This window comes from Lepisosteus platostomus, chromosome 17, assembly GCF_059453375.1.
Source record: "Lepisosteus platostomus isolate fLepPlt1 chromosome 17, fLepPlt1.hap1, whole genome shotgun sequence".
NCBI lineage: Eukaryota > Metazoa > Chordata > Actinopteri > Semionotiformes > Lepisosteidae > Lepisosteus > Lepisosteus platostomus.
This window is the reverse complement of record NC_142627.1, coordinates 10,980,493-11,000,014: the sequence shown is the minus strand read 5'-3', so window position 1 is coordinate 11,000,014 and position 19,522 is coordinate 10,980,493. Positions and strand designations below refer to the sequence as shown.

Genomic DNA, 19,522 nt, shown 5'->3' with positions numbered 1-19,522 from the left:
TTTTTTTACTGCAAAAAGACAAACTTGGAGCACAGATTAAAGCTGGAAAATTGCATGGCTGTACAGATTTCTGTTGCAGTACTATTATATTCACTAGAGAATCAACTAACTATGCTAGATACTGTACAATTAAAAATAAAAACAATTAGAATTTGTTGCATATTTGTTCATTTCTAAACCTTTACCTCACTTGTAATAGATTACCCATATTAAAACACCAGAGCAATGGAACTATTAACTACATGGCTGAAGCACTGGTGCTGTGATTTTTAGCCCACAGTCACATTACAAAAAGCCAAGCTCCTCAGCTGCAAACATATAATACTGTGTGAACAGCACGCAAGAAAGTCACCATCCGCACACAACCCCAAGTGCTTCAGATAGGTGCTCACAGTTTCCCATAATAGAATGATATTGCTCCTGAAGGATTAACTTTATTTGCTTAGACATGAATGTGATTAAATTCACTGTTTAAGATCATTACCAATTAAGTTCAATACTCTATCATGTCCAAAAACAAAGGAAGAATAAAAAGAACAAAGCCAGCTGACTTGAAACAAAAATAATTTGCTACACAACCTGAACCAGAGACAATATACTGTACAATATGACAATATAAAACTGTTTTTTTTAACTTACTTTATTGCACAAATTACAGTAAGATGACCAGCCTGGGCATCCCTAGCATTGGAAATGACAGAAAGGTCACAGTAAAAAATGTTTTCAATGTATACACCCACTGAAAATCAAAGATGCATGAAAATAAGACACAACAAATAATTAAAGACAATTAATGCTTTCAATGCATTTAACAACGGTGCTCTTTACATGATACCAGATAAATGAATGTAACTTTCTCTTATAACTGTATATGCATATATTTTTGTCATTTTGATTTGCATAAAGTAAGTGTTTAACTAAACATTTGCTGATGAAAGGAACAGAGGGTTGAAACTGTGATGGTTTGGTCTTTGTCTTCACTATATACATTGATTTGCTGTTTTAAACATCCAAAATCTTGTTAAAAAAAAAGAAAAGTCCAGGTAAAGATCACATTTCGGTAAAAAGCTGATTACTTCAATCTTCAGATGTCTTTTTCGCTCGCTACTGATGTCCAAGAAATTTAAAACCACAGCAGAATAATCATGTTAATGGCCTACCTGACCAGGAGTACTGCAGGGGACAAATAGGCATGTGATTTTGTTACACTTTAACATTGTTGATGGGTGACAAAAACACAGTGGAAAGAATTCAAGAAGAAATATCAATGAAACTAATACCTTGATATTTAGAACAGAAGGCTACTCAATAACAGAAGAGCACTTCCTTTTAGCTTATGAGGAAAGCTGCAGGAAAGGCAATCTACTGCCTGAGCACACATCGCAACCTCTGACCCACTCCACAGGACTATGAAACCCCTCAATCTTGAAAACATGTCAGAAATGGAATCCATGTAACTAAATAAAGATATAAACTGAGATATCCTGCATTACAATGTTTCTTCATGGTCTTATCCATCTGCCTGAGGTAGGAAAAGTAATAATGTGAGGTTTGCAATGCTTTCAACTAAAGTGATAATGCACTTCCAAAAAACATGCTACACAGGATGAATTGATGTCTTTCAGGTGTTCTAAGTAAGTGTTAAGATATGTGCAAACGTCAGATTCTCTTACAAAGAAAACTTAAAAATAAGGAATAACATTTTTGCAATTAGAAGTTAATTAAATTTAAATTAGATGTAAAGAGATGTGATCTAGTCATGGAATTAAGATTAAATAATAAGAAATAAAAAAATACTACATTTGTACCTTTTGTGATATTTAAAACCTAATATGATTATCAATCCAAAATAAAGGCCTAATTAAGATCCATTTTAAAATTGCTATGGTTCATCTGATCAGTACTTTGTACTTTTACTTTAGAACGGTAACATTGTTCAATAAATCATTAATGTCTATAAAAAGGAGATATAGCCTACTGAAGCAGAGAGAATGTCCCATTATATTTAAGAACTCCCTTTTGAAAATCAGACGTGAACCTAATATTGTATTAGATTCCATCCCCTTCAAAGTAAGCCCTTGGTCTTGAGCTAGTGAAGAGTTAGGAGTGTCATCTACAGTTCATTTCTAAATCATTGTTAAAGCACAGATTACACGTCCTTCAGTTCTGGCAGAATTGTAGCTCTGACGTCACTTCTTTGTGAAAGAAGAATATACGAGATCCGGCAAAGAAATAGGAGGGAGAAACGCACACAGACATGAATAAAAACCCCAGCCCAGGCAAACCTTGTGAAACTCCTTTCAGGAAACAGGTATTTGGTGCTTAGTGTTTGCAGTAAGGGGTATTTGGGGGGGGGCAGATCTGCACACTGGTGCTGTAGGGCCACGGCTCGGTAGGCAGGATCCTCTCAGAAGAAGCTGGTCTTGAGTTTGATGGTGGGGGCGACCTGTACTGCGGGCTGGGTCTGCCTGACAGCCGCCTTGGCCTTGCTGCTGGCCTGGCTGGCTCGGATGGCCGTCTCCAGCCGGGTCTTCAGCTCCGGGGCGGCCCCTACGACCGTCTTGAAGGCGCTGGGGTACAAGGGCCCGATTCGCATCAGGTCCTGCAGCGCGAACTCGTGCAGGCCCTTGGAGGCTGGGTTAGCCGAACTGTACGCATTCTCATCCAGAAGATAGGAAATGAGGGTAGGGACTAAGAGAGCAAGAAGCTGAACTCCTTTAAAACAAAAGAGGAGAGAAAAGTGTTACTTGGGATCCTTCCTTAGCCGACAGTTCCAGAAATAGTTTTTTTTAAATAGCGAATTTAAAGATTCAACTGTTGCTAAGCAGATGTGGTTGCTAAGGCAGGGAAATACATTTACTTGTTGCAATAATAGTCATCAGAAAATGTGGGGTTCCCCTATGATCAAAGAATCCCTAATTTTTTGAGGTGGGTCATTTATAATGGCAGTTATTAATCAGTACCCCACTAACATTGAAGGAGGTGTACTTGTGCTTCAGTATAATTTTCTTTAGAGAAATAACGCTGAGAAGCAATATATCACATTTCTTGCCATTAATGAAAATGCTAATTACAACATGGATTTCAGTTGTAGTTAAAAGTGAGTTTAATGGTACACCTTTGCACACACATGAAAAAACATAACACTTTCCAATTCTTGAAAATGAGGGTTTGGGGATTTTTAACTTCAGTTAAGAGCTGTAGCTCGTTGTAGCTTTGATGCTAAATGCACTGTACCAAAAGTTGTTTCACTTAGAAATCAAGATGGGGTAACAATTTAATAAATTCTCAGGTTTTTTTTTTGAAAATTGGAAGTTCTGAAAAAGCTTTTCTGGAGACAATCAATTGCAGACCACTCCAGTGTTTCTAGGTAAGCTGTTTTACTTCCTAAACCAGTATCAAATCCAGAACCTACAGGCAAACAGAAACCCCACAGAAGTTTGCATTCACACCACATTCAGCACAGAAAAGTATACGTCTCCACACTATGATTTAACATTTACAGAAATTATATTTTAGAGGAAAGCACTAGTAAGGGAATCTATAGGACCAGAAAATTTCAACCAATGGCACGACTAAAAACTGAACATAGGAGTCTTATCTTTGAATTTACACCAATTCACACTAATGTGATTTTTTAACCATGTCCCGTTTCATATTGCTGACTTTTTACTTCATAAAGTTCTTCAGCAGAACTGCTCTATATACTACTGTACAAACAGATAAATAAACCACAAAGAAGACAATGGGAGCTCCATTGTCTATATCACAAAAACAAAAATGTTTGAAAGCACATGCCAGAAATCAGACTGGAATCTGTGGAAACTACAAAGCTAATCAGAAGAAATAAAAGTACAAAGATATTAAAAGCAGAACCACTGCAAACGAACATCCAAACTGGTTTCATAATGAAAGAGGGGCATTTATAGTTCTGTAAGATGGTGAAGCTGATCTCCTGGTTTCTGTTTTGTGAGCTCGCAAACAGCTGGCATTTACGAAAGAGTGGTTGATCCATGAATCCGGGTTATGTTGTTCTACACACTGTAACACCAGAGGTGAAACATGTCAAATCACCTCAGTGGGAACAGCTGATTGGGAAACCCCCTTTCAAACGTGGCATAATAATTTCAGAAGGTCAACGATTTGGGTAAAACTGTTTCCTGAGCAATTGATGCTTGAACTCCAACGTGACTGAAAACCGAAATCTCCTACTAAATCTCGCCTTGCCACTGCATGTGTTAATTTGTAAGTGTTATCTAACTGTGCTGGGGATGATGACTCACTCTGCGTATTAATGATATCTCAAGAAACTGCAGTAAGACCTAAAGCTGTTCATAAGGATCCATGTAAGTGAGTCTGCTGGGCAATTATTCTATTATTACTGCTTATTTATGCAGCAGAAACCAATTTAGTTAACCCAGTCTGCTCAGAGAATCTTCCTGTCAGTCAAGCTGATACACTGCCTCTGCAAGGTGATTTGGACAGAAGAAGCCCATGTCATTAATAAAAAAAACCCCAACAATTTAACCTGAGGCTGTACGGCATAGGATCATCTGCTAAATGTATGAAAAGCTAAAAATGCATATTTCTAGAGAAAAGAATCATGAGTAGCAGAGCCACATATATTTTACAAAATCTGCAGCAATTTCCAGACTGACATGCAAGGTTTGTACATATGGAAAAACTAAAACGTTAACATCATGATTCAGTTATGTTTGTGGGGCTATTTTTAAATTTGGTGCAGAAGAAAACCTAACCTGTCTTTGAACACTGATTTCTACAGAAGTGGGCAATGGCAAGCATAAAGGAGGGAAACTTTTTTCCAGGCACTATTTACAATGCTGGAATTCATTATTCCTGTATTAAAGCAAGTAAGGGCAGTTCAATGCTACAAGTGCACCACAAAAGAGACTATGCGATTATCTGCAGATAAGACATGAAGCAGCTCAGTAACAGGAAGTGCATTTATATGAGCTCATAATAGTCACAAGAGAGGGTTGAAATCGTCTTGACTTCTGAAACAGAGATCAGAGGAGAAAACAATAAGAGTAGATGAGAAAAAAGGTCACTAGCAGAACTTCTATGATACAGCAGTAACAGCAAACAAATTGCATTTGTAAGTACCAAGCTTTGCGAGTTTTATTACTTGTGGTTTTGATTGATGGTGAGTTTCACTGTTTTATCAATTAGTTTGTGTGAAACATAAGAAATTCCTTGCAGGCAAAATACGTTTGTCCCTGTGGGAAATCTTCCTGAATACACAGAAAAAAATGCTATTTAGGAGGCTACTTTCACACACCTGGTCTGTGTTCAGAAAGGTTTTTCTACAATAAAAATAACATCACATCTAAGTTGTCCATTTAACTACCAGCACTTAGCTTCCAATATCTCCACAGTGAAATGTATTTGTTAAGTGACAGAGAGATGTATTGCTTGAACTTCAAATGCTCCACATAATAAATGAATAAACATATAAACAAATAAATAACACTAACTGTCCTTCATTAAAACAATACTTTTCACAGAAACACCATAGCTGTCACACCTCTGAAAATGAATATGAAGTGATATTACACTTAAATTGTTCCTGTTTCAAATGCTTTAGCTTCCCTAGTGCTGCTGAACGAATCACTGCAACTGACATAATTAAGAACAATAGCCAGACCTGTAAACACATTGCCCAATCTGCTTTCTTGCATCTGAAAGAAGACCTGAATTGTTCAGAATATTTACTCTCTAAAATGACCAAATACCAAATTCCGAAAACAATCCCAGGAATCACTGTATTATTCCTGTATTTATTATTGTTGTTAAAAATCAATTACATATGTTTTGAATCTAGGCCAGGTTTTAAATCTCCATACTGACTTCTGCTCAAATTCCCCAAATTTACACGGTAAATCAACAATCACCTGCACTGCATTTTTGCGAGAACAAAACAAATGGCAACATTATCATGTTAAAAGGAAAAGATCAGCTTTCTAAAAGCAACGCCTGAGGTGGGTTAGGCATCGGGCACATGTATTGCTTGAATCATCTGATGCGTTACCACTTCAGCGGAGTTGTACTGGAATAAGGCTGAACTTACTGTTCTGCTCCTCTCCCATAGCAACCAGGTTTTCAAGGACTCTGACTCCCTCCTGAATGGCCTGCAGCTCCACGCTGCTGCCTGGCCTGCTCCTCTCCACGGCCTTCAGCTTCTCCACCAGCAGAGGAGCCAGGGCGTGGATGTAGGGGGTGGAGAGAGCCCTGCTCGAGTGCTGGAACACGGACAGCATCAGCTGGTAGCACCTGGCCTGCACCTACACACAGACGCATTGAGGGCAGTGTCAGATAGCAGGTACTGAGCTGGTGTTCATGGTTAAGAGGTGGCCAGGACTACACCCAAGCCCTTTCTTTCATGCTCTTCCTACACGAGCCTTGGACAGTTCTTTGGGAGTTTTTTGCGTTAGGCTTCTTGCATGCATTTAAATATTTTTCCTACCCCAATTTTATTTCCTTGGCTTCACTCAACAAATAGTTGCCAAAGCTGACTCAAATACACAAAGGGTAACAAAGGTCAGAAAGTCATTCAGAGGAATTCCCCTTTCTGTGTGACTCAAGAGACAAAAGATATCCCTGAAAGCCCTCAAGGATTAATGTTTGATGCTTTATGTGTAGACCTAGCACAAGTTCCTACCTTCCAGTGAGCAGGAAAAATAATTAAAAAGAACATTGTGTGATAATGAATATATTCTAATACTACCCATTAATAAACTATAGACGCCCTAAGTGCTTGCCATGGCTGCATTAACTTCTTATAGCTAATTACATGCTTTTACTCTTAATTGCAGAACATCCTACATAAATTACTTATTAACGTAATTTTAAAACTAGCAAAACAGGTAAAATTACAATTAAAATAAGAACATGTCTGAACTAAATGAACAAGAGTAGATGCCCCAGACAGTTCAATGAACCTCTCCCACAGGGAAAGACAATAGTGCCACTTAGTCACAGCAAGAACAGGACCTAGGGAAAAACTGTTTTCACAAACAGAATCTCTGTGTAATTCAACAAACCTGAGACTTAGGTATGTTTTGTACTTTACTAGGGATTATACCCTAGAGGTTAACAAATGTCTTACAAATATTTTTCTTTCTTCATTCTGAATCTCTTGTTCACAGGACAAGAAATCACAGGATTTATTTTTCCATGCAGACAACTTAAAGAAAATCTGCAGCCTAAAAGCTAAAACACATGCTGCCTTCCTTTAACCTTCAATGCAAATCAGATATTTCTGAAAGATATAATATAATAAATGTTTGTCCATATAATTTTGTTTCATCTCATGACTGGTCTGTCTGGGTCAAGGCTGCAGTTCCATATCATTGCTGATCCTTTGTTCCAAGTGCAAAGAAAGATAACTCTTACTCAACTCAGGCCAGATGCTCCCTGTGTTCCTGAGAACACTAGGGGTGTTGCTGTCTTGTTTTCTTGTTACTTAGAAATTGGCCTCTTTAATGCTTTTCAAACATTAATACATCACCATGAACCCATTAAGTCTAATAGAAGACTGGACCTTTATTGAACTGTGTATACCTGCTGTGTGCTTCTTTCAAGGAACCTTAAACCCAGCAAGAAACACTGTTACACACACCTCTTCTGTAATAAGGCAAAGAAAATATACCATGATAACTCAGGGGGAGTTAACATATCTGGGCCTTTTCGTATGCCAGGTCTTGTGTTCTAAACACACTGTCCAATTAAGCGCTGTATATACTAGTAGAGTATTTCTATCTTAACAGGTGCGGCAGCAAGCAAAATAATACTACGTAAAAAAACTAGCTCTGTCAGAGCTATCGCCTAAACTGCTTACTGCCACTCCCCCCACCAAACAAATACACTCTTGCCTGTAACCCTGTTACACTGCCCTTCAGACACGTCACTCCTGGGAAGAGGTTTAATGCATGCTCGTGAAATCCTGTGGGTTTAAATTGGGAAAAAGTAAATGAACACACCCAGGGGTCACTGGAGTTCAAGGCGTTCTTGAACCTGTTCATGCAGCCATTCTGCAAGGACGTCACGCCAACTATCTCCGCACTGGCAGACAGCAGGAAGAGGGTGATGGCTGTGAGCATGCTCACTTCATCCATGTTGGGCCTGGACTCATCTGGAGGGTAGAAAACTGCTTATTGAACAAAAGTGGTGCCAAAATTAAAATAAATAAATAAAAATAATCAGTGCTCATTTTTGTTACCATCCGGACAAACAAATTGTATGAAAGAGTGAAGGGAAAAATTATTTTGTGAGGTTGTTTTTGATCAGCTGAACACAGGCACTTCGTAAGCTGTGAAGAAGTTCTACACGCTCATTTTTACAAAACAACTGTTACAGCTGCATCAAAAATGCTTCTCTTTTAAATGTCTGAGAAGAGTTACCAAAGTACTGCAGGTTAGCCCTTGACAGGACAATTGCCACCTTCTCTATTAAAAGTAGTTTCATTCTGATCTCTTCAGGTTTTTTTTACTTTGAAACTTTTTAATTATTAGTTTTTTTTCTAGGTTGGAAACATTAGTAAATTCAAGAACTGCTTCTGGCCCCTGAATTTTCAGGCATGAAGGTCCTTGGAGCCCCTCTACCCAGACCTAGGATCTTTGAAAGGACCAGATTTAAAAAAAATCAATATTAATGAAAACATTGTTGAATAAACCCCATTTAAGGCATGCAGTTTTTTCTCTCGTTTCTGTAACACAAGGCTAGCGGGCAGCAGTCAGGTGATGCTGTACCTGGCTGGGAGTACTCCAGGACGGACGCCAGGCTGCTGCGGACCAGGCCTGTCCACTGCTGGCGTGTCTTCTCCACTCTGGCCAGGGGAGAGGTGATGATGGTCTTTATGCCCTGCAGAGCAGCAGAGACGGGAGGGGGCACCTGGCTGTCCGCCGTCTTCACGGCGGTCTCTCTCAGCACACCCGTGATCAGGAAAAGAATTGTGGGCAAGATGGTCATGCTCCCTACCGAAGAAAATAAATTACATCAACTGATTTCTGAATCTAAACCTTTCTCATCAATTAGTTTAAATAAGATTCTTGTAAATGCATTTGAAACCCACAGGAAGGCTAACAATTACAGTACAACATCTATAGCTAATCTACATTAATATTCTTCTGGACTAAAATATATAAATGGACCTTTTGTTTTTAAAATTGGTTTCTATTTTGGACATTGGGCAGGAAAGTAAAAAATGTTTCACTTTCAGTACCTCTGCCCTAATAAATCGTAATTAGCGGTAGATGTAAACAGTAGAGATTAAGGTGGTCATTGATCTGAGTGCTGGAGACAGCGTGGTCTCTTCGACCCAGTCAAGCCTGTGCTGGTGGTGTGGGGTGATGGGCGTTACCTGCTGGGGAGCAGAGAGCCGGCAGGTCTGCGAGGATGGTGACTGTGGCAGCCACCAGCCTGGCACTGTCCTCTGGCAGGCGCTGGGGTTTGTAGGGTAAGTGGCTGGGAGAGTCCATGACTTTGGTGTTGAGCTGGGGGAGGTGCCGGACTAGAATAAACACCAGCAGCTCCATGGCAGCAAACACCAAGGATTTTCCAGGGACCAGCCCCCCCGTGTCCCCCCCTTCCCCCAGCGTGCAGGCGGCATCCTTCTCACTGGCATCCTCCTTACCTGGGCACAAGCAAAGGCAATGCAAGTCACCACTTTCAATTTTATGTCCATATACCTGTTAGAGGAAGTAGTTCAAGTAGGGAGCTGCGTCAGCAGGCGTAGGCTGCAAAGGAACAAGTAAAGGTTTATTCCATGCTGAAAAGAGATGAAAAAAAATACAACGTTTGAAAAGAAACACACAATATTTTGCCCAAGGGCAATACTGAGTGAAAGTAATGTGAAGCAATAGGCAAATGGTGTCACCCGAAGAAGATGTTGTGTTTCTTTTCTTCGCTTTTCAGCATGGAATAAGCCTTTACTTGCTCCTTTACATGTGTCTGGTATTTTTTCATGACAGGGGCAAAGAAAAAGTATGGGTGAGTGATGGACCCCACCCTTACGTAAGGGTGCTTCAGGGATATGATCACTTAAAAACCCACAATAAGGAAGTAAGGTGCAGGAGGCTTTATTGCAAAGGTTACAGTACGTCCCACATAGTGGTTTCAAGAGAACCCCCCTTCTCTTCTGCAGTGGTCTGCCCTGACTGTTTCCCACCAAGCACGTCACCACCTGGAGAGCCTATTTACAACAGATAAGAGTCCCTCGGCGGCCTCTGGTGGCAGGTCCATCGTTACGGCTTCCCTCCAAAAACCAGCCTGCCAAGTGGTGTGCAAGCTGTTAGCTTGAGAATGGATAGTCGGGGCCCGTATTTACAATCCGGCTTCTTTTAGAAAAAAAAAAAGCTATTGACTTTCCTCATATTCACATGCTGTAGGGATCTGGTGCTAAGCCTTCTGGATAAAGCAAAGTAAAAAACGAAGGTTTTACTAGAGGGCAAACTGTACTGTTTCTCATTGTCTGACTTTACCAAAATTAAGATTGCCCTGCCTGAATTACCACCTGCTTAAAATGAATCAAAGTAAAAAATGAATAGGAAGGCCTAGAATCCATAATGAATTTGGATCTGGAGGTAAGGGGAGATCAAGTGACTCACTCATGGTGTTCCTCTGCTCCTGCAGGTAGTCCTGTGCCGCCCGGAGGGTCTCCCTGACCACGCTGGTGACCTCCAGTTGCACAGAGGGTGGGTCCCGGGTCAGGAGAAGCCGGTGCAGCACGTTCAGGAGCTCCACTCCCAGCATCTGGAAGAGCAGCCCAGAAGAACAGTAAAGTCTCCCGTCTTCCACTGCTTCACTCAAAGAACTACAAGCTCTTCATGTCCCAGGGACTGCAGTCTCACAATCCAGATACTCCAATCTGACACAGGTCAGCTTATCCAATGTAACAGTTTGTGACAGAAAACGTAAAGCCCATGGTTGCCCATCACTTTCAATTGTATCATTTCAACTTGGTCCCCAGTCCAAAAATCCCTATTCTGAATGACCAGCACATGAACTCCAGATACATGGCCTCTGACATGATTTCAATAAATCATGTTTGATCAAATAATCCTACACTGAAAACAGCTGTATAGCACACTAAAAATCAGTGTAATGTCATAGCAGCTTTACCTGATCCTCTGCAATGTGAGTTCGAGCTTGGGAAGAATCTAGTAGAGTACACAGGGCTTGCAAACAGGACATGACATGTTCAATAGGCTCTTCCGGTCTGGGAAAGCACAAGAACTCAATACTGACACCTGCAAGAAAAAGAACTAGAGTTGGTATGCTACATACATACCTGTGCACGCAGAAGTGCTCATCTACTAGTTTATGAAGAACAGGAGGAAAATTAAAACTGTTAAGAATTTATTATTATCCAGCTTTGAAATGTAAAAGCATAATTAATACAAGAGAACACATCTCAGTACCCAACAGCAGATGCATTCTATCCTTCACCAGATCCTCTGGGTTTTTGGTTGCTGGAGATGTTCCAGAGGCAGGGCTGAAAACAGTGGCCGCCGGACCCCGTGCTGAGTTGGGAGGGGTGTCATCTGTAGTGTCGCCAGCACTAAAGCCTGTGCTGTTCAGCCACAGAGCTACAGCATGCAGGATCGGAGCCCAGGAGTTACGGTAATGGAGCCGAGCTGTGTCGATTGTCTCAGGGGTGTAGAATGCTCCACCTGCACCAAGAACAGGTTAATACACCATAACCAGAATACCCATAACGTAAGAAAGTGTCCATTATCTTGCAAATCATTACGTAGCTGTAAAAAACAAACTACTTTGCTAACACAAAGCCCAGCAGAAGCTCTAGACATCTATACAAACAGAGCAAATAACGCTTATTGCTTATTTTATCCTCAATTAAATATAAATAAAAATAAAATTAAAAAGAGACCCCACATATGTTTTTGCTTCCTGCTTCTTTCCAGTGGACTCCACACATGAAGTACTAGGCTTTTAATTTGGGATTAGCAGGAGAGTTGCACTGATTTGATCTGCGCTAGTCTTGGTTGACAATGTTTACTTTATTACTGTGTAAATGACCAGATTTATAACCATCGCTAACTACCACAGACATATAGATGGGGAAAAACACTATTACACAGATTTCACAGTGTACTCTTTCCCTGAATAATCAAAAGGTTATAACATTCCACACAGCACTTTATTGTGAGAAATGTGGGACTGCCAACAAGCAGCTTGTATGGAACAGCCACCAGTGCATGCTCAGAGCAATTACAAGTTAAGAGGGTTGGTGAATTGATTGTGATAATAAGCAAGTGAGCTACTTGAAACCCATGCTTGTCCACTTAAGAAGGATGACAATTATGACAATTATGATTCTTCTCATTCATCAGCATTCACAGCTATTCTTAGCAGCGGCATAGCTAGGTTTTCAAGGGCTCTAGGCAAATTTATCATAGGACTGAGCCCTTTTCTCATTGCACCAGCTTGTATCCTTTGGTAAGTGTGTTATTCAGAGCCATTAAAAACATCACTTTATTAACAGGTAATTTTTAATTCCATAACACAAATTTGCATCACTCAATCTCTAAGTGGCTTTGAAGAACAGCAAATGGTGGAGGTTAATTTACTGTTGGCCCAAAACCTTAGGAACAACAGCCTTGTTTTGTTTCAGTAAAATCATCTGCTAGTGCATACAGAATAAGAAGAGCTTTTGGTAAGAGTTACATTTTTTACAAAGTCGAAGAAAAAGAAAGACAATTACAACTGCAATAGCTTGCTGTTATTTGCATTGGTCTTTTTGGTCAAAATTTGTTTCCGAGATGTATTTCTGAAATTACAGCAGAACAGCAATAATAGATAAAAAAATTCCTAAGATTTTTAATGCTACAAGATTGCTTGCTTCATTGTATTACACTAATAAAAATAAAGCTAGAAAAACAAAATTAAGCAGAATAAGAGATTACCCTGTTACATTTAGATATTGTGGGATGCTGCTTTGCACTCAGAACTCAAAAAGGGCATTGCTTTGCTAATATGGAATAAGTTACTTTGTTAATACAGAAAAAAATCTCCATGTAATAAGTATTAATTCCTTATACGTATATATCGCTTTTCTGGACACTCCACTCAAGTGATGGGTACTCCCCTGCATCACCACTAGGACGATGTGACTGCAATCAAAGAGAGCCAGTGCGCTCAGTTCACACCAGCTCTCAGTGGGGAGGAGAACAGAGTGTCACAAAGCCAATTCATCGATTGGGAGTATTATGAGGTCATGACTGGTAAAGGCCAAGGCAACATTTGGCCAGGACGGCAGGGTTACACCGTGAGAAACTACCCTGGGTTTTTTAATAACCACAGAGAGTCAGGACAGTACAGTGTCTCCATCACTAAACTGAGGCATTAAGACCACCACAGACCGCAGGGTGAGCGCTCCCTAGTAGGCCCCACTAACACCTCTAGACCTTAGCTTTTCTAGAAGGTTTCCCACCAAGGTACTGACTAGGCTCACACCTGCTGAGCTTCAGTGGGCTGCCAGCTGTGAGTTGCAGGGTGATACAGCTCCTGGCATTTACACTAGATGGCAGGGGACCTGTAGCTGCAGTGAGATCTAGGAGCTTTAATTAGAGTTGTCCGGCCACCAATGTTCTAACACAAATGCCACAGGAAGTCACTTACCGTCAGGAGGCAGCTGGCTGGCGAACTCAGTAGGCAGGGTCAGCAAGGCGTAGTCCCGGAGGGCGGCGAGCCACAGGCGGCTGAGGGCAGGCAGCTCCGGCTGCACCAGGGTGATGAGGCTGTCAGGAGAGAGCACGTCCACCGTCCCCACATCCTCCTCCTCTTCCTCGCCTCCCTGCACAGCCTTGGGGGGCTTGTTATCCGCTTCCTTCTTGATCTTCATTGCCACCACGTACACCTGTAAGGGGCGGGATGCCATGCAGGAGTTACCCCTGTTCTCACCCTCCTGTTCTGCGCAATTTGCAACTGCAGCTTCACATTGCTCTATGGCAGTGCTTTTTCCAGCAATGTATCACAACTAGAGTCATCTTTCCGTAGGGATACTTTCACCTTTGTTTTCGTGAACCTTGTTCAGTGTTTTGTCGTGTAACAGGACACTAGGTAAAGTGAACAGCACTGTGACAATTCTTAAATAATTAAAAAAACAATGCAAACAGTGACTGCATAAAGCTGCAGGTTATGAGCGGCAAAAGCTGCTCGCTGTTGCGCAGATGTGAGCGATAAGGACAGTGTTCTCACCTCGGCCCAAGCCTTTAGCACAGCCAGCTTCTCCATGGTGGTGGCGCTCTCGCTGTACAGCTGGCAAGAAGAGCCCTTCCCAGCCTGCACCTTGTCCAGCGAGGACACCAGCAGGTTGTGGACCCTCCGCAGGTCGTTCAGGTCACTCACCACCCGGCTGCCGATCCACGCGCTGCACACCTGCACACAGAGCAGACCTGCTCAACACCAGGGCCTGAACTGCCCAGAGGCTACGGCCAAACTCCAAAGCCAGCAGGAACGTAATTTTTTTAAAAATGTAAGGTTGCAGACTGGATGGAATACAATTTGCGAAAAACGTGGAACAAATTCAAAAATAATACATGGCTAGCCTCTCTTTCACCCTTTATAAATAATCCGCTGAAAATTCAGCCTCCCTCCCTTCCCTTCCTGGTCTGCCTATACTTTACCAGCGCCTCTGTGGTACACTGTCTGGCCTTGTGCCTGTGAAACAGCAGTTCTCACACTGAAGACAGCCTTCTAGTGCTGCCAAACTCTTCAATGACGGAGGGAAAGAGCCTTACTGAAGTCCATGGTATGTTTTTGGAGAATTTTCCATAAAGGTGCTCCCTGCGAGCAGTCTACATGTGTCCTTAAAAACATCTACTAAATGAACACACAGAATCCGTAAAAAAATCAAGAACTTCCATAAAAAAGTATGGATCACCTTGCTCATAGCAGAATTTCTGTGCAAAAAAGGCAGGGAAGTTCAGGGAGTACACGACAATGGGACAAAGTGAAAAGAGGGAAAGTACTAGATCATCTATTCATTGCTTTGGGCCTTCCCAGCAGATTCTTCAAGATGTGCAACATTTTGCATGGTAGAGAATACCAAATTCTAAAACAATTTAAGTAATCATTTAGATAATACAAGGTCACATCTTATATGCTTTAAACCTCAGAAAAAATACAGTAGGGTCTTGACATGTGTAAATTTGTCTCGGGGCAGAGCAGATGAAACCGAGCTGAAGGTTATTAACCTTCATCTTTCAGATTGCGGTGCAACAGACTAGGATCATGAGACACATCGAGCTGGTGAGTCAGCCTCTCCCTGCCAACATGGTCCGTTTTTATACTGTTATTTGAATTAACTTAAAGCCAATGCATTCGTACTTTAATGATCATATTACAATATACAGGTAGACTAGTACACTATAGTATATACAGTATGTGCCGGTATAGGGGTGGACTTGGTTATATGAGAATTTGGCTATTCACAGCAGGCCTCTGCACCAAACCCTCACGAATGTCGAGACCCTGCTGGATTGTTAGAAGGTTAGAAGCATTAGTAGGTCACAAAACCAACTGATCCCGTGCCAGAGACCACTAATCTCTGTGAAGCCATACCAGCTCTGCAGCAAAGAATGGGCCGGCTGCTCCAAGGACTTGCATTTAACAAGATTAGCAGCTTACCACAGGGCTTGAGCATTTTGTTGACTTGTGTACCCAGAGATCATTTACAACAGATCCTCTTCAGAACTGGACTAGTTTCAAGGTGGAATAAATCTTGCTTTACTTCCTAATCAGGGTCAGGAAACAGCAAAAGTTCCTTTTTGGAAAAAGTTTTGCGTGTTGCAGGCAAAAAAGAAAACGAGACTTCATCAACCCTGTTCATTTCAACCAGCTCAGCCAAAAATACCCTACTCAGTGTAAACATTATTCAACACTGCATTCAAGTGAAGCACTGCTTTCTGTGTTGAAATTTAAAGGCAATTTAAGAAATTTAAATGTTCATACATTTTCTATTAACAACATCAATGATCAGATTTACTGTTTTCCACAAGTTGCCCCTAAAAAGTTGACTAATTTTACTATTTGACAAATACTCTACCAAGGGCAATACTGAGCGAAAGTATTGTGAAACAACAGGCAAATGTAAGGTGTCGCCCGAAGATGGCTCCACAACTGAAACGTTGAGTTTCTTTTCTTCTCTTCTCAGCATGAAATAAACCTTTACTTGTTCTTTTGCAGCCTACGCATGCTGACGCAGCTCCATACTTGGACAATGTGAAACAGCAGCACCAAAATATACAACCTTCTATTTTCTATTAAATCATGCCTTGGTTGTTAAATTCCAATAAAAGGTATTTTTTTACAAAAGAGCACTGAAATTGCAGTGGTTATGACCAACCTGGCATGCCTTTGCTGTAATGTCAGAGGGAGTGTCTTGTGAAAAAGCTGGTCGCAAGGCAGCTCCAACCTAACAAAGGATAAAACATAGAATTTGCAAATTCAGCTTAATAATGGATACACATGTGTACATTACACTGATAATACACTCGATATCTTTCTTATTTGCAGACCTAGGCTGTATATCAGCCTTGGAATGAATATTTACATTTCCCTGTATAAAATCTGATTCTAGTTACAGAGAATCAAATTCTGAGCAATTTAATAATCTAACCATATCTCCATGACAAATCCAAAAATTCAAATTCTTCTTGTTCTTTTTATTTGCATTTCAGCAGGTACATGTGGCTCACCACATCTAAAGCATGTGATCCTTTCTCCTTTGCGAAGAGAGGATGCTTATGGTATTGTATTGTCAAGCTGAATATTTTTGGCTTTAAACCGCTAAGAAAACTGATTGTTCCATATTAAGAGACCAAACAAATAAGTACATCTTCACAGCAGCTTAATGCTTTATGAGTCCAACCTGCACAGGTGAGATGCTTTTGAAAGACACTCAAGATGCAGACAGACAAAACAGGACAGAAGGTAAGCTCACTATACAGCTTCCCTTCACGCAAACGCAGCATGGTCTGAGGACCCTGCCCCAGGTTTCCTGGAGGATGAGGGTGGTCTTACATTGGCCTGGTATTGCTCCAATATGACGTGCCCTGGGAACTCTGGCTCCGGGACAGCTGCAAACTTCTTGATTATGTCCTCCAGAGCCTGCAGGCCAGCCATGCGCAGCTGGTTACTGTGGTCTGTGGCGGCCATGAAGGCCATGCGGATGAGGTCAGAGAGGTGGAGCACCAGCAGGTCACCTGAGAGATGGATGATCACATGAAGATGAGAGCAAGGTTGTTTTCAGGGACATGCTTCGCCTTTCCCATAAACACTGCAGGTCAGACCTTATTTTTATTACTAACATTTCTAGAGCTCTTTTCATCCTAAATCCCAGATCCCTAGAGCTCAAAGTGGTTCATTTTTAGGAAGGGAGACACTTCACCCACCATGAAGTACAGTACTCAACTGGGTGATGCTCTGCAGCCATTCTGCACTAGAGGGTCCATTACACAGCTGATCGGTGGTACTGAGACTTAAGGTATATTAAGGACATTGGACTGTGTAAACCAAAAGCGACTTTCAAACAGTGCCATGGACTCTCAAATGACCACTCATTCAGAACTTTGCTTTAATGTTTTATCCAAAGGACAGGACATCCTACAGAACAGGGTGTCCTCAGTCACCATTCTGAGGAATTGGTTTGGAAATTGTGCTCCAGAGAGAAGAATACCTCCTAGGGGTGATCCAACACCACTCCCAGCTTCCCTTACAGCTCTCCCATCCCACTACTGACCAGGCTGAGACTTGCTGAGCTCCTGACATCCGGCAAGATCAGGGTACAAGGCAGCCAAAAAGCACCGGGACTGCTCAGCTGATATAAACAGCAATGGATCTGTCAATCTCTCAAAATATTATGCAGCAACGAAAGAAGACTGATTGCAGAGACAAATTCTGAACCAAACCTGTACCTACATGTCTAAGGGCTAATTTATTCACCCTTATCAAGTTGATCAAACCTACAATATTACCTAACCAAATGCCTATTTCAGAACTACTGAGCAGAAAAATGAACATTTCCAATAAGAACTGGTTACATAAACACTGCAATCTATAACCTGTCAGTATGAATCACTTCCTACTGCTTACTCATTTGTGCTCTCCCAGGTTCAGATTATATAAGAGAAGAGAAACACAATCTGAATGAGTTTCTTGATTTCTCTCTCTATTGGTTTATATGCTTGTTTTGTATGTCTAAAGTAATTTGCAGCTTTCACTAAGTGTATTTGACTTCCCTGTAGTGTCAATGCCAGAGAGTGACAATAGGGGTGGAATGAACACCACAGTTAAATAAAGGGTTTTTCCACATGAAATATCATTTGTGATAAAGCTGCTTTCAGCCCCTGACCCAGATTGCACTAGAAGACTTCAGTAGTTCTCCTGCCACTGCAAGTGCTTCTGAGTGAATTATTTGGATACACTCACATGAGCTAATTTACTAGTCATTACTGGGATAAATATGCACTTAGTGAGAATTACCATAATCCTGCATTTGCTAGACTTATTTCTTTTTATTTAGCTCTTGACTGAAAGTGACATTTTTCAAGAAAAGTCAATTTTGAAATCTTAAATATTGCAGATTGATATCTATAAATATTTTTTTTTAAATGTAAAATAGTTACATATAAGGAACAGATCTGGATTTAACGTTTCTTTAAATACAGCCTCAGTTGAAGCATAACAATGCAGCACTGCACAACGTTGGATCAACATGTTTGCAATGGCTCAGAGGTAACCCATGGATGAAGCACAAGGGAGGGACAGACCTTTGGGATTCTTGACCTTAGATGAACGGGCAGCGGCCAGGTCAAAGTGGGCTTTGTCCGCGTTCTCACACAGTAGGATGATACGACACAGGCAGTCTGCGGCAAAGACACGCGTCACCCAGCGGGGGGCGACAGAGGGCTTTGACTTATTGTCCTCCCCCAGGGCAGTGAACATGATGTCATCGTCCATCTCATCCTTCTTCTCCGAGTCCTCCTCCTCCTTCCCGGCTTCCACAGGGACAGCAGCCCCGATATCTAAACAAAACAGCCCCCATTATTGTTCACAAATACAGCCATGGACACCCATGTACACGATCTCTGCTTCGATCTTTAAACAAAATGAGATCGATTTGCATGGCATATCAGTTGACTTGTACTGAAAGAAGAGAAAACGAACTGCTGCTGGCTCGTTACCTGTAGAGGCTGCCAAAACATCCTTGCAGAGTTTTAGCCAATGAGACAGCTTTTCCACAGCCAGAGAGGACAACATGTGACCCAAGGTGTCATGAATATCGGAGCAGAGCTTTTTGTCGGTCTCCCTGTCCAGCATGCCGAAAAGTACTCCCTCCAGCCCAGTTTCTGTAATATTCAGGTCTGCCATTATAGGGTGAGAATAAGGGAGATCAGGAATCAGTCAGCATTTTGATATGCTTACACAACACATTTTCTAAGTCTTAATTATAATATTATAATTCATTTATGCAGTAGTC

The 19,522-nt window shown here is 41.3% G+C and overlaps 1 protein-coding gene across 4 annotated transcripts in view; it reads right to left on the bottom strand.

Annotated features, from left to right (window-relative positions):
* Positions 1–1,032: 1,032 nt before the first annotated feature.
* The window catches only part of heatr5b (HEAT repeat containing 5B), a 35,950-nt gene continuing 17,460 nt past the window's right edge, over positions 1,033–19,522 (bottom strand). For 3 of the 4 annotated variants that reach the window (XM_088610560.1, XM_088610559.1, XM_088610562.1), the window contains exons 23-36: positions 19,227–19,406; positions 18,813–19,067; positions 17,065–17,246; positions 16,388–16,456; positions 14,239–14,418; positions 13,660–13,897; positions 11,439–11,690; positions 11,140–11,267; positions 10,626–10,770; positions 9,380–9,652; positions 8,769–8,993; positions 8,001–8,152; positions 6,089–6,302; positions 1,033–2,715 (exon numbers count right to left, since the gene is read on the bottom strand). In XM_088610560.1, coding sequence (XP_088466686.1) covers positions 2,408–2,715; positions 6,089–6,302; positions 8,001–8,152; positions 8,769–8,993; positions 9,380–9,652; positions 10,626–10,770; positions 11,140–11,267; positions 11,439–11,690; positions 13,660–13,897; positions 14,239–14,418; positions 16,388–16,456; positions 17,065–17,246; positions 18,813–19,067; positions 19,227–19,406 — 2,801 coding nt within the window. In that variant the 3' untranslated portion in view covers positions 1,033–2,407. Of the gene's footprint in view, positions 2,716–6,088; positions 6,303–8,000; positions 8,153–8,768; positions 8,994–9,379; positions 9,756–10,625; positions 10,771–11,139; positions 11,268–11,438; positions 11,691–13,659; positions 13,898–14,238; positions 14,419–16,387; positions 16,457–17,064; positions 17,247–18,812; positions 19,068–19,226; positions 19,407–19,522 lie in introns of those variants that run through there. The other variant, XM_088610563.1, reaches the window with a different exon arrangement.